The sequence below is a fragment of the Perna viridis genome, chromosome 8 (genome assembly GCF_037379345.1).
Source record: "Perna viridis isolate PV_CMFRI_1.1 ecotype Kerala chromosome 8, ASM3737934v1, whole genome shotgun sequence".
Taxonomy (NCBI): Eukaryota; Metazoa; Mollusca; class Bivalvia; order Mytilida; family Mytilidae; genus Perna; species Perna viridis.
The window spans coordinates 12851933-12867953 of NC_142452.1; the positions used below are offsets into that span (position 1 = coordinate 12851933).

A 16021-nucleotide genomic window follows, 5' to 3' on the forward strand; every position below is an offset into this window, starting at 1 on the left:
CAAAGTTGCACATGCAAAAAATGCAAATAAAAACCGTTTCAGGGGCTGTAACTCCTACATCATTTGACCAATCGCTTTGAAAATTTTGGCATAGGTCCATCTCATAATGCTGAACAATATTATCTTGCAGAAATTTGCTAAAGGCAGCGGTTTTTGAGTTATTTGCACAAAACTGCCATCTGACCCCTATGTTCTATTTTTAGTAACGGCAGCCATGCTTTTTCATGAATCAACAATCCCAATACTCATTATGTGTGGGATACCCTAAGGAACATAAATGCTAACTTTCATTGAATTCTGTAAAATGGATTTTGAGAAGATTTTCAAAGTTGCACAAGTGAAAAATAAAAAAAACTGTTTCAGGGGCCGCAACTCCTACATCAGTTAACCAATTGTTTTGAAAATTTTAACATAGGTCCGTCTCATGATGCTGAACAATATTACATGTGCCAGAAATTTGCTAAAGGCAACGGTTTTTGAGGTATTTGCAAAAAACTGCAATCTGACACCTATGTTTTATTTTTAGTAACAGCGGCTATGTTTTTTCATGGATCAAAAATCCCAAAAATCATTTTGTGCAAAACACCCTAAGAAACAATCATGCCAAGTTTAAAACCTGTCAGTCCAGTAGTTTCAGAGGAGAAGATTTTTTTTAATTTGTCCATGATGACGACGATGACGACGACGGATGTCAAGTGATGGCATAAGCTCACTTGGCCTACAGCCAGGTGAGCTAAAAAGCTAACAGTAGCCCTGACATAGACACTTTGTCATGGCAGCGACAAATAGGCTAAAAGCTACCAGTAGCCCTGACATGGACATTTTGTCAGACTATATTTTGCCATTTCTCTTTATTCATCATAGTGTCAGATTTGAAGATAAATTGAATTAGGAAACATTTGATGCATATACCCAACAATCAAATATTGAAACTACAATGTAATTTAATTTTTTGTAGTGGCAGGATTAGTTTTCTACCTCTTGGTGATGAAGGTCCTAAAAGCATTTGGTCATAACAAAATCACATATTTAACAAAAAGGATTTGAGGATATTCAGAACTTTATACAGTTCATGAAACCCAGTGTCCATTGTTGGGCAATATATTTGGCTTATACAATTTAAGCCAGTGATTTATTACCATTGATAAGAAAGTTGTACATACATATTTGTTAACTGATAGTACATATAAGAAGTGTTGTTGAGAAAAGTACCTCACATTTGTGGTAATGAACAATTTTTGTGAATAAATGAATGGCTGTCACACTTGCTGTGGATATGTATTAATACCATTGCCACGAGTCTTTTTTCTTTATCTCAATGAATTTTTGGGTTTTTTCCTAAAACAAAACATGGACTTAGTCATTGGTTGACCAAGGGGGACCAACTTCAAACTTTCACAAATCCTTTATCAAATGAAGCCATTGTGACTTCCTATTATTTCTTTCTTTTTTTCATCTGATGAATGGCTTTTTGGGGTTTTCTGGTTTAAAACATAGATCTTGTCATTGATCAATTAAGGATACATCTTCTAATCTGCACTCCTCTAAAACCACTGCATGGACATACAAGAAACATTTACAAATTCTTTCACATATGATGCCATTGTGCACCTCCTGTTTCATGTGCTCATCTTGTACTACAGGGTTTCAAAATAACATTGATAATTAACTAAACAAACACAGAGCTTATAACTAATAATAATTTTATAATGTATGAATGTACTAGCAATCCATTATCATCACTGATAATATTCAATTTAAAACCAAATAAAACTTCATTTACAAATTCTTTTGATTGATTATAATGTTTAGTAATTAAATAAATGAAAATACATTACTGACATAAAAACAAGATCAGAACTGAGGACAGACAACCCTACAGACAGTATAATCACTATAAACCCATTTATAACTTTCTGCTTTCAAGCAGGAGTATAAAATAATACTCAGATTCACTATCTCATTAAAGTCTACCACAAACATTATAAAAAATTGAGAATGCATGCATGTATGTTTTTTTTACATTCAATACACAACAAAGTTCAACTCAAATTTCCAATAAATATTTTATTGGATGAAGCACAGTATCATTAAAACAAAGAAGTATAATCCTAAAAGAATAAAAAATCAAGGTACTGGTTTGACCAGGTCCTGATTAATTAGTATTGGTACAAGTACAGGTGTCAATTAAATCAAGTTATAATTTGACTTGTAATGATCATGTCCAAATTTTCCTTAGTCTATGTGCTGAATTAACAATAAGTATGGGTATCAATTTAACCAACTGAGAAATTGACTTGTTTATACCAACAGTGAAGGGCTGACAGAAAAAAACTAGACATCAGACAGGGACCAGCACATGATTTTTGTAGTGAATCTGATAGTGCTCATCAATCGTGATATGTGAGCAATAAAATATAACTCCTGACAAATTATTTGGTAGATGAAAGATTGATACCCAATTTTTTAGATTATAATTCTAAATTAACATTTTCATTTTGCTTGAATAATCTTTGAAAACAATATGTGTCTAATTTTTTGTAGAGTCAATCTAAAATGAATCCACTGTTCTTTTTGCAAGGATTCAGAGTCATCTGAAGTCTACATGATGCATATATGACCTTTCAAATATTACAGATAAGCAAAAATATTCAAACAAACTAAGATTGAAACAGTTAGTAAATCCTTTTAACAATATGGAAATTGTAATGAAGTTAGATATTTCTACATAACTCTTATTCTCATGGAAGTATTTGATATACCCATTATATTCCTTTAAAATAGAAAGTGGAATAAATTCCTGTGAATTTAATACAATTAGAAATTTACACTACTGCAAAAGTACTTTTAATTGTGTGTATCAATTTTTTATGGTTCAGGGGAAATAATCACTTTGTGGATTTGACAACTCTGTCATACAAAAGAATAGAATATTTTTTTATCATTGGGAACCAAATTCCGTGGTTTACCAAGCCCACAAAATCCACAGAAATTGGAACTCCACAAATAATAATACTTTCACAGTATCCAGCTAACCTGCTAACATATACCATACAATGTACAGTAACCTGCTAAAATATACCATACAATGTACAGTATCCAGTAACCTGCTAACATATACCATACAATGTACAGTATCAAGCCTAACCAAATGGGACCATCATATAGACAAACCATTCAACTTCTTAAGGCTTCCCAGATTTACTCATTTCCAAACTGATAAATGCCACTGACAGAACAGTGTAGCCATGAATCCTTCCAGAGATGCTGATGCCACTCCTGTTTTTTTTTCTTCTTTGTAAGAGTTCATACAGAAGGTGTTAAGTTTTTGCATGATGTCTCGTTTTCCTAATACCTTCAGTTATAAAATAAATTTGGTTTTTATTGTTATCTACACAGTACATGGTGATTATCTCTGCTTCCTGTTTTTTTGTTTTGGTCATATACTTGGATTTTGATGTCTCTGAATTGTCCTTCTATATTGTTGTTTCAGAATTTTTTGGCTGATTTCTACTATAGAAACAGAACTATTCATCATTCCAAACCACTGGCCACTGCCTGTTATATTCACGAATGATCAAGAACATCAATCAGAGAATTAAATAAAGCCATTTAATGTAATATCTTGTTCATGAAACCTGGAATGAGGGAGCACCAAGTTTACACCAATTAAATGCAGTAAAACAGGCGATTAACTGCATGTAAACCATTGATTATTGCCCATTAATGTAATTTTAAAACTCAGGAAATTAAATTTCCAGACAAAAAGGACTGCAAGTTGTAGAAACTTGATTAAATTCTGGAAGAACATAGCAATTTCAGAATCAAATCATTTAGAATGATGTAGTGAGTTTTATTCCCACAAGAACTCTGACAATTTGACTCTCATTGTCCTAGTGCAGTATTCTGAGATTTTTTTATTTAGTAATTCTCATGGGAATGGGGAATGAAAAAGTTAATCTTCCCACAATGAAGTCAAGGGTTTTCCACTCACATTCTACAGTCTATAGTCACTAGTCCTAATACTAGAGAATAGTCAAAACTGATTCAATCCAGCGATAGTTTGGTATAATCATGTTAGAATATGTACAAACACATGATGGTTCAGCCTTGAAGCTGTGAATAAAGGATAAGAATAGGATATGACTTACAAAAAGGTACTAATATCACACTGATTATTTACAGTTTGATAATTTTTAATTTTTGTAAACAATAAGTTGATTTGTACAACTTATAACAACTCTAGTTGTACCATATGTACATAATTACTTTTATTGAGCATTATTATTAGAACATGCTTATCCCACTGCATAATTAGCTTTCTTAATGATGCTTTATGAGTGGACGAAACACATCTATTAAAATAACTATTAGTATTTATAAAGGCCATGCACACAATCATTGCCCTACTTATATTGGTCACTGGGTTTAGCCAGTGTACTCTAAAAATAAAATAGAAATAAAAAAAGAATTGAAAGTTTCAATTTGGACGTTTCATCAGTATGTGAAAGCATTGACCATTGCACATTGTGGACATGAAGCTTCATTGACAATGTGTTGTGATCAATACTTTCACACTCCTAAGATACATAAAAAAATTAAACTTAATAAATCTAAAATAAACAGCTTACCTTTTATAAAAGTGTAATATAGTGACATTGAGAATCAATCCCTGATACATGGCAGTGTAAAACATTCATTTTATACATGTACATTCATTTTTTATACTTCAATAGAAAATAAGCTGTAACTTTATAAAATAACTTTATAGACAAGCCGTGTTGGCACCAGCTCTAGGTAAAAAATTCACTGCCATAAAATTGTATTAAGAATACTATAAAAGTATTATTGTTTGAGAAGTACCAATTTTCGTGGTTTTTGTGGGTGAGCCAGACCAAGAACTGGTTCCCAATGAACAGCAGATTTCCATTGATGTGTGTACTGAAAACCTCAGAATCATAAATTCGAGAATCATGAACTTGTGTATTTTCCCTAATTCAGGAAAATTGGTATCCAATTAAATTACTTTCACAGTATTTCAGTTACTTGATAGGGGTACGACTTGATAGGGATATGACTTGATAGGGGTACGACTTGATAGGGGTATGACTAAATAGGGTTACAACTTGATAGGGATATGACTTGATAGTGATATGACTTGATAGGGGTATGACTTGATAGGGGTACGATTGATAGGGATATGACTTGATAGGGGTACGACTTGATAGGGATATGACTTGATAAGGGTATGACTTGATAGGGGTACGATTGATAGGGATATGACTTGATAGGGGTACAACTTGATAGGGATATGATTTGATAGGGATATGACTTGATAAGGGTATGACTTGATAGGGATATGATTTGATAGGGGTATGACTTGATAGGGATATGACTTGATAAGGGTATGACTTAATAGGGGTATGACTTGATAGGGATATGACTTGATAGGGGTATGACTTGATAGGGATATGACTTGATAGGGGTATGACTTGATAGTGATATGACTTGATAGGGGTATGACTTGATAGGGGTACGATTGATAGGGATATGACTTGATAGGGGTACGACTTGATAGGGATATGACTTGATAGGGGTATGACTTGATAGGGGTACGATTGATAGGGATATGACTTGATAGGGGTACAACTTGATAGGGATATGATTTGATAGGGATATGACTTGATAGGGATATGATTTGATACGGGTATGACTTAATAGTGATATGACTTGATAGGGGTATGACTAAATAGGGGTATGACTTGATAGGGATATGACTTGATAGGGGTGTGATTTGATAGAGGTACAACTAAATAGGGATATGACTTGATAGGGTATGACTTGATAGGGGTATGACTTGATAGGGATATGACTTGATAGGGGTATGACTTGATAGGGGTATGATTTGATAGAGGTACGACTAAATAGGGGTACGACTTGATAGGGGTATGACTTGATAAAGGTATGACTTAATAGGGGTACAACATGATAGGGGTATGACCTAATAGGGATATGACTTGATAGGGGTATGACTTGATAGGGGTACGACTGCCAAATAAATGTTCAGAAATCTTTGAATCACAAGTATTATACCAAAGTAGATTTCCTTTGCCATAATTTTTAAGGGAACATGCAAATGTCAGCAGAAACCCTATCAAAAATTTCATATTTTGCCTTGTTTCATTATCCTGAAAATTATCTATGTCTGAAAAAAAATAACATAAGCCATAACCAGAAGCAAATTGTGGGCATAAAAAAAATCACTGAATCAAGTATACTGTAAATGCCTCAATTACATGTACTTTAGACATGAATTCATCTATACTTTGGGAAAATCAATGTTAACATGCCCATTTACAAGTAAGTGACTTAGAAACCTTACATCAATACTCTTGCAGTGACAACCAATTTACTTCCTGTTTAAAAGAGAATACAATAGCAATCATATATGCATTGATGTCAAGTTACATAAGAACACTTTCAGCTTGTATGAACAACTTCAATATAACATGCAACATCAACATTTGTCAATGTCCGAGAAAAGGAATTACTTGTGCATGTATGATGAAATATGAAGTTTATGCATTATTATTGGCAAAACTAAGCAATTTGTTGTTATAGTACATGTTATGGTCCTAATCCTAATAATTACATGACAGAAAATACATGTATCATGTTAAATAAAAAAAAAACTAGTATAGATGTTTCCATTGCAAACAAAATGAACAAATTAAAGTCATGTTTTACATAATGCTTTGTGGCATGCTGCTTGATATGATCACAGACGGCTATGTGTTGACATTGCATTTAACCTTCAGAAAGCTTTGAAAATGGTGTGGCTCAGCATAAGTTCCTGGCATAAAATGATATTAGATTAAAGGTCTAAAAACTTAAAAGTGTCATATTTAATATTTACATTGTATTTATTATTGTCAAAAATCTTAAAATGAATAAGATTCAGCGTTTCAAAGATTGTTGAAATCATATCAAAGCCATTTATTTGGTCCATTTTGACCAACTCAAAAACTGGGTCTAAAATTAAAAGCCTAAACACCCTATTAGATTCTGCATTTCAAAGAATCGCAATAACTCAAGACTTCAGATATTGGTCAAATAAGATTCAAGCAGAATTATTTAAATACAGCTATGTCAGTCTCAACCTCATTCTGCAATATTGTTATCACTGGAGGATGGATTTTCCTTTTACAGTCAATGGCATATTTCATTCAAATATTTTCATCAACGGCATGTGGATTTTTCTTCATTTGCACATTGCTGCTTCAATTATTTAGATAAATGATTTTATCCAATCACGAGTGGTCACCACAATATAAAATCGCACAATGTTAAGTATATCTAATGACTACATTTTCTACAACATCTTTTGCACACAAATGCAGCAATTAGCAGGAAGACTCAGACATATAGTTCTAGTAAATAATCAACCATTAACAGTTTGAATAATTGGGAAAGATTCACTAAGGAGACCTGATGTTCAAATCAACTTTCAGACAGTACAAAGACAATCTGTTTCCCAACAGACCATCAAAGGTGAAAACAGATATTATCCATATTATATACAATAGAATGGAGTGACATCAGCCTCTTGTAGAAGTGAAGTATTAGCTAACAGAACTTCTATTAATATTATGTTACATAAGAATCCTTTCAGCAAGTATTGATGACATCACTGTACATGAAGAGATAACATGCAATCTAAACAATACTACAGTTCTTCCAGGAATCTGTGGAACTTTTTGGTACTGTAGATATATTCCATATAAACTCTTATAAACGTAATTACACAAAATAGGACAAATAAACAAGAGATTGATAGTAAGATTGATTGTTATAAAAATAAGAGATGTGATATGATTGTCAATCATCCACCAAAAGTCAACAATCATCACATGGTCTTCAATGATAGGCAAAACCCATACCATAAAGGAAAATGCAAAAGGCCCCAAAATAAATGATGATTGTGAAACTATTCATAAAAGAGGAAAAATGACCTATCTATGTCTATCATTATGAAGGGCAAAAGTAAAAATATGAGAAAAGAACCACTTTTTCACTGAATATAACTTAAGTTACCTGCCAACATCAAACTGGGAAGTATGTAATAATGATTTCATTTAAATATGGTATTTCCTGGAGGTACTTCAACACTTCTTTGAATCTGTAACCAGCATCCTATTCATATTTTTTGCTTTTAAAAAAATGTAGACCTTTTCAAATATTTGGTCATACAAAAGAGACCTAATCCAATATATAAAAGGAGTGTTCTCTTAGAAATGATATACTAGGACATATATAATCTCAATATTCATTATTGATTTATTCTACAAAGACAAAAATAATTACAACAGATGATAGGACAAGGATGTTTCTGACTATCCACATAATTTGTAATGTAAAAATCATGCAATCATGTTCGTTTTTCCTCACCTATTTACATATTTGCCTGCTGGAAAATGGTACCTATTCCAGCGGCACACCCAATCACTTTATATATAGGAAGTGCTACCCTCATCCCCGATGGTATTTCATATAAGTAGATAGGCCAATCATCAAAATAATAGCTGTCTGTGCGAGATCCAACAGGGTAGTCAAGGACGTTAAAAACCCCCTTAGTCAAAATAATAAATAGATGTCTCTAGTACATCAGTGTTGAACTTCAGGAATGTGAAATTTTCAAATTTTCAAGTCTTAGGTGCTAAGTAGCATGAAAACTCATTAATTAAATCAGTGGTAACTCTTGGACTCATAAAATGTTTTGAACAAGTAAAGTGTACAATATGGCAAGGGATGCCATTAACCTTCCACCAAACAATTACTGAAGTCAATTAACATCAGAATCATTTTATGACAAAGCTATTGACTAAAGCATGTTATCAAAATATTGGTCCAATAACATGGATTAGACACATGAAAATGTGTTTGCACATTGAAAGCATGCATTTAAAAGACATTGACTTAAACATTTTCCCAGCGACAGTCAGTGTCTAAGGAAATTACCATGAAATAAAGACATTACAAGGTTTTTGTACATTAAAATTATGCATCTAAAAGAAGTAATTGATAACTTAGTATCTAAATGCAAATCATTATAAAATGATGCATGTATCTTAAAGATATTAACACCCCTTAGAATGCAACATATAGAAAACCCATTTAGCTGATAAAAGTTCTCATTTATTTAGATAAAAAGTGAGGAAAATTTCAGTTAACTGTTTCAGTGATTTGAAATCATGCAATTATGAAAATGTTAGAGATGAACATGTACTACTAAAATCGGTCAAATAAAAGGGAACTATAAATCATGAAATCAGTGCTCAATTTTAAAAGTTAGGACGTCATGATAATTTGATGTATTATGAGGGCATAAATTACAACTAATTCTTACTTACAATTTTTTATGAATAGATTGCAGGATCCAGTCAAGATTTTGAAAGTTTCAAAGAATTGACTAAAAATATTATCTAAAAAAACAAGAAAGTCTCATCAGGGGGGCATTATAAATTGAAGGCTACAGAAAGACTGAATCCACTACCAGCACTCACTTATTCAATGAGAAATTGATAATATTGGGGAAACTAGACATTGCCCTTAACAGGACAAATCCCCCCCCCCCCCCCCGACAACACAATAACAGAATATTTACTTTAAGCATAAATTCCTGACAATGTGCACACATCGCTATGGTAACATAACACTCCATTGATTTTCATGACAATCCTGCAAATTGTTAAGCAGGAATTGCAGACCCAAGAAAAATGCCTAAGTGCAACAGCCACAATTTCTATAATTTTTGCCCAAACATAAATTCCTGACAATATGGTAATTTAACATGCCAACAAGTTTCATAACAATCCTACAAGTCATTGAGGTGTTGTGGACAATACATCAGACCCAAGATTTGCTGAAAAATGCCTCAGCCAACAGTTTCTACAATTTTGGTCCAAACAAAAATAACTGACAATATGCACATTCCAATAAATGTAACTTAACATTCCACCAAGTTTCATAACAATCCCTCAAGTTGTTGAATAGGAGAGCAAAAATAGTCATATTATGTCTTTCAATAATAATTACTACTGTAACAACATAAATCCAATGGTAACTTCAGTAAAACTTTTTAATCTAATGTAGGAAGGTTGAAATTAATCATGTTTCATCTAAAGTTAAAGAGATAAAACTTTACTCCTTTGTTTAAAAAATTCAACCAAGGGAACCTAGATTTGTGCAGAAATCAAAAGATTTATTACCCAAGGATTAAGATTAGACAGGGAAAACTCACACACAACAAAAAACATGAAATATAACCACAACAACATGTACAAAGAAACAGAATGAGCAACTCGGACTCCACCAACACAAGAATGCGGACCAAATTTATTATCAGCATAAACAATGATGCTTGTGATAACATTTACTTAGATTCCACTTGACGGCTGAATTTTTTTTTTAAGTTTACAAGGACAACATATGCCTGCCAAAGAAAAACCTGACTTGTTAAGCAATTTACATATGTTTACATATGAGTAATCATTAACACTGCAGTGTATGTTAAACTTGTTGGAATAATACTTTTTTTCATTACTACCAACAAAGAAACTATAATTTCGTGGATTTAAATGAAAACAAATTAATATATAATGCTCATAATATAAGCAATAATGACAGTTAATCCAAAATCTAATTACCACCGAGGAAAATTTCCTTTGCTTATGTGGTAAAAATTCTAGTATAACATGCAAATTAGTTTCCATATCGCATGATGACATGCAACTTCTGTTACAATAATTCTTCTTATAACAGACTTATTGTTGAATATGTCAATTGTACTTTACATCAAAAGGTATAAAACTTCTGATTGTGAACTCAAATAATCTTTCACTACATGTAGGTCAATGATGAAGACTATCTTACTGCTGATACAAATTATATACTTGGTTTACAGTGAAACCTGTGTAAACTAAAACTCTGAATTAACCATTTACCTGATTAAACTGGACATGTTTCGAAGACCTAATTTCACATCAATTGCATTGTAAACTGAATAGCTGTCTCAACTGAACAATACTGTCAGTCTGAACTGGGTTTATATTTAGACAAGCAAAGTAAAAAAGCTCAAAGTCAAAGCAATTTATAAGTATACTGATTCATGTATAATTAATTAATACCTTACTTTATCAACACTGTTTTTTTTTCTTCCATTGCCACATTTATGAAGGTTCATGGCAATTTATAAGTGTACTGATACATGTATAATTATTTGTAATTTATAGTACACTATATCAACATTATGTTCTCCATATATATTATTTGTGGCAGGATACATCACTGGTAATATTGCAAAAGTGAGTAAGTCTTAAATACACTATCATTTAATGGATTTTACCTCATTCATATGTTATATACTGACTTAGTATTACATTTAGTACTGAAGAGAATAGATATGAATACAAAGTTTAAATAAAAATAAAAAGGTTAAGAATTAAGTGGACTTACCTCCGTACAAGGACACTAGACTGCTGTATATCTTTTTCAGATAAAGGCCGCCTATCAACTGGACACTGATTCTGTATACTCAGATAGTTCTCAAGGCACCGGGTGCAGAAAGTGTGACTGCACCTGGTGTCGATTGGGTTCACCAAAGGCTGTAGGCAGATATGACACATCAAATCTTCATCAACAGCTTGGTAGTAGTCATATAGATGGTTTCCGTTTGTCTCATGGATCTGGCCACAATTTGGGCACACAGCTTGTCCTTGGTACCTAAACTGACTAGCAGTTAATTTGGCTACTGAATCATTTTCATAGTCATGATATGACAGGGCAGCCATATTACCAACAGCACTCTACCCACTACTGGACTACTTACTGTCACCTCATTGTTTGTAAATCTACAATACAATGAAATCACTTTACAGTTCTGTGCTGTGAAAAGTTTCATAAAAATCAGTCATTACTTTTTTTAGCTGTTCTACAGTTGTGACTGTAGCAGATGTTTGATTTGATTCATGTTCCATACATTTGAAGAATTTATCTACTACAAATTTATGAATGAGATGTTTTACACTAATCAATCAATACTGATCCAACATTCTTAGAATCCACAAATAAATTATACAATGTCAAGAATGCATTGTGACAGAACCCACCATGCACAAAATTACATATCATTTGAAGATGTTTATGTTCAAAGGGGAGTAACTCTAATCAGTCATTATTTCTGATTGCTTTATCATAATATACATGTCCATTGTAGTCAGTTGAACTTTGATCAAAATAAAACCTGACAACAAGCAAGAAAAAAATGCCCCCCCCCACAAGTTGAAATGAAGATGGAGTTCATGCTTTAGACCTTTACCTGATAAAATACTTCCCAGGACAAAGCTTCATAATAAAAATTATAATCAGGTTCTACAAAATGTTTGTTTCTTGCCTTTAATCTTAAAAGGTAAAAGCTATAACCCCAAAACTATTTTCAATCTTTTTTTGCGGTACAGAACCTTGTGCAGCAATAAAATCTTCTGACAATCCATCAATGGTATAAAGATATTAATGTTTCATAGTGTACTGATTTTCACAATTTTTTTTTTTTTTGGTGGTGGGGTGGAATTATAACCTTTGTCCTTGAAATAAATTTTTAACAATATTAAGTACAAAATATTTTTCAAAATTGTAGAAAATAATACCTTTAAATATATGTATCCAAGACAGAATATATGAAATAGCACCATAATAAAATGCTTTGCGAAGCATAGCTAGATATGCCCAAGTAGATGAGGTAAATATGGACACAAAATTCAAACTCTCAGTTTTGATTGAGATTAAATGTATAGCACATGATAATATTTTGACCAGATGGAAATGGTCAAATAATTAAAACAAATAAGACTTTTTAAAGATAATATGAACAGACAAACAGACAATGTTCTTTCCATGAATCATAGAATTTGTTCCAGAAGTGTTTGATGAATACAAATTAGCCTAGATCAAAAGAAATGTCATGACATTTGGTGGAAGCTTTTTTTTAGTTAAAGAACAAAAACACGAAATCCCCCATATTTGTCTCAATTAAGTCCCAAACATAAACATGTTAAATCAAAAGGGAGCTTACATTAAAAGAAATAAACTACATGTATTCAACTAACTTTCATGAAAATTGCTTGAAGAAATTTCTGTTTACTGTGCAAATATAGGATATGAATAAAGTCAAGTAACTCATAAATAAAAATTGGAAATCTATAAAAATAAAAAAATTGCTAACATCATTCGCTAAAGTTTCATGAAAGTTGGTGCAACCACTATTGTTTTATGATTTGAAATTTGCTTAATTCTCCCTTCATATGAATAAAGTCCCAAAACTCTAATCGTTAAATCAAAAATTTTTTAAATTTGACAGGTAGCTTTCATCAGTATAAATAAACAAGTCAACAAAATTTTATCGTAATTGCAGCAGGGGTAAGATAGAAACAGAAAATTGCCCCATTTTTGTAACCTGTAACATGTACTCAACAATGAACAAAACTGAAATTAATGAAGAAAGAAACAATTATCCATAGATTCACAAAAATTGGCGGTAGCATTTTTTAATTATAGTAGGAAGTGTGAACAATGAAGGAATGGATATAAGTATAACATCATATGTTTCATCTTCTAAAACAAGCGTAAAAACTAATATACTAACAGATCTTCAAGTTATTGCACATAAACCAAGTGTTGACCTCAAAAGACCATATAAAACATAAAATAAAGGATATACAAATTTTAAACTATTCTACATAAAGAGAGGGAAAGGACACAAAGTTACAGGCATTGTTGTGCTGACTATACCTCATGCTAAGCCCTATCTATATAAAACCATACACCAAATTTGAAATAAATTCATTCATTGGGAGCCAGGATAGTTTTGACAAAATTCTGGCCAACAGACAGACAAGGTTTTTCCAATAAACCACTCATTCATTGAGAGGAGGCATATTTTTTTTGTATATTTCATAGACATTTTTAGGCTGGTAACTTCCCCTGATGAAAGACAGTAAAAAATAACTCTATAGTACATTTGAACTTCAAAATTTTTTCTACTCCTGCTTCAATTATTCCTATGTTTCAAAATATCAACTAGAGGCTCAAGAGAGCCTGAATCCCTCACCTGGTTAACCATTTGCTTATTTAAAAAAAATTCAAATAAACTGTCAAATGCAGGAAATGCTTTTAATAGCATTTTCATGACCTGAACCAAAATTTTGCTAAAGGCAACAATTTTTTAATTATTTTCAAAAACCTGTCTTCCGACCCCGAAGTTCCATTTTAGCATAGACAGCCATATCTATTCACGGATTAAAAATCACAAAAGTCCTTTTGTGCAGAACACCCTAAGAAAAAATCATGCCAAATTTAAAACCTGTCAGTCTAGTAGTTTAAGAGGAGAAAATTTTTGAAAATTTGTTCACAACGACGACGCCAAGTGATGGCGTAAGCTCACATGGCCTTTGGCGAGGTGAGCAAAAAGATAAAAGGAATAAACTGCTGGATCAGATCATCATCATTCAAATTAAGATAGGACATTGCCAAAAGACATTACCAAGCTGCAGTCATAAAAGAAGATGCTGCACAACATTTTTTTATGGTTTCCTAGTAATAGTGCAATTGAAATGATTATAATTGATCATGCATCATACACTAGCGAGAAGCACAGCAGGCTGTAATTCTTGTGGTTACAAATTCTAGAAATAAAAACCTGTTTTACAAATAATGAGAATGGATATGGTGAATACATGTATGTCAAAAAGACAACAACCCCACCTGGATGAAAAATTACATGTATGTACAGTACTGACATACTCAAAATTTCAAAGACACCATGCAAACTTTTTTTCAAACCCAATGGATGTGGGATTTCACCCATACTGCCATAGTTATATTGAGGACCTGCTGACCATCATCAGCTGTCTGTTGTAAGTTAATGTTGTCTCTTTAACACATTCCCTGTTTCTACTTCCTATGCTATTGTCATTTTGCTTTTGAAGAAATCACATATATTTATAAAGGGATATTGTTTGGAGGCTTTATTAACTACATTTGTAGTTCAATCCCACTTTAGGATTTGTTTGCTTGTCCAAAGTCAGGAGCTGTTTCAGTGTCTTAGTATTGTCTTACATTTTCTTTTTGGTTTACAATGTTGTATTACCACTGATCTATGATTCCTTTTATTGGCTTATGAAGTGGTGTGTTTACTTCTACAATGAACATTTTTGTATATTGAAGACTAAGGTTTTAGGTGTCAGAAAATTACACCAGAAATATTTCATGATTCAAGTTTTCTCACGACCATGGAGGATATGTGGAGCTGAGGTGAAAACCTTAAGCTTTGATTAGGGGGCAAATAAAACTTAGAAATTATGAACGTCTTCAGAATGATTCTATATGTTATTTCTGTGATGAAACTAGATACATGTATGTGTGTGTTCCCTGCCTACAAGAGAATAGGAAATTAAATTTAATTTTTAATTTAATTTTTTGTATTTAAGTTATAGAACATTACCAATATTATCTGAAAAGCCTGATGTCCACATTGCTAGAATTCTACATGATATATTTATTCCAAATAACTTGAGAAAAAAAATTAATTTTTACACCAATACAATGCAAGTTTTTTAAGGAACATCATGTTACTTTTTAGTCAGGATCAAAATAATAATTTCTAGGTGTTCCTCTGGCATGCAAAATAGAAATTTTTTGTGTCCAATAAAGTGTTTTCTTTGTATTTCTTAGTTATTTTTCCACAACAAGAGGCTCCCATGAGCCTGAATCGCTCACCTGGTTGAATTTTGCCTTTCAAGGGCAATAAATTAAACAAGATGTTGTCCAACAATTTTGACTCAAGAAAACTTCGATAGGACTTATCATAAGGATCATTTCAGTAAATAAAAGTCTAAATCTATCATAGTTTTCAAGATACTGGCTGAAAACTGTAGAAAAAAAAACCTGCCATTTTCCCCTCTCAAGG

The 16021-nt window shown here is 32.2% G+C and overlaps 1 protein-coding gene across 1 annotated transcript in view; it reads right to left on the reverse strand.

The window, feature by feature from the left end:
- The window catches only part of LOC148609390 (ligand of Numb protein X 2-like), a 74599-nt gene extending 62750 nt beyond the window's left edge, over positions 1-11849 (reverse strand). Inside the window, exon 1 of the mRNA XM_088540923.1 lies at positions 11515-11849. Within this exon, the coding sequence (XP_088397049.1) occupies positions 11515-11849 (335 nt within the window). The remainder of the gene's footprint in view (positions 1-11514) is intronic.
- Between the last annotated feature and the right edge of the window lie 4172 nt (positions 11850-16021).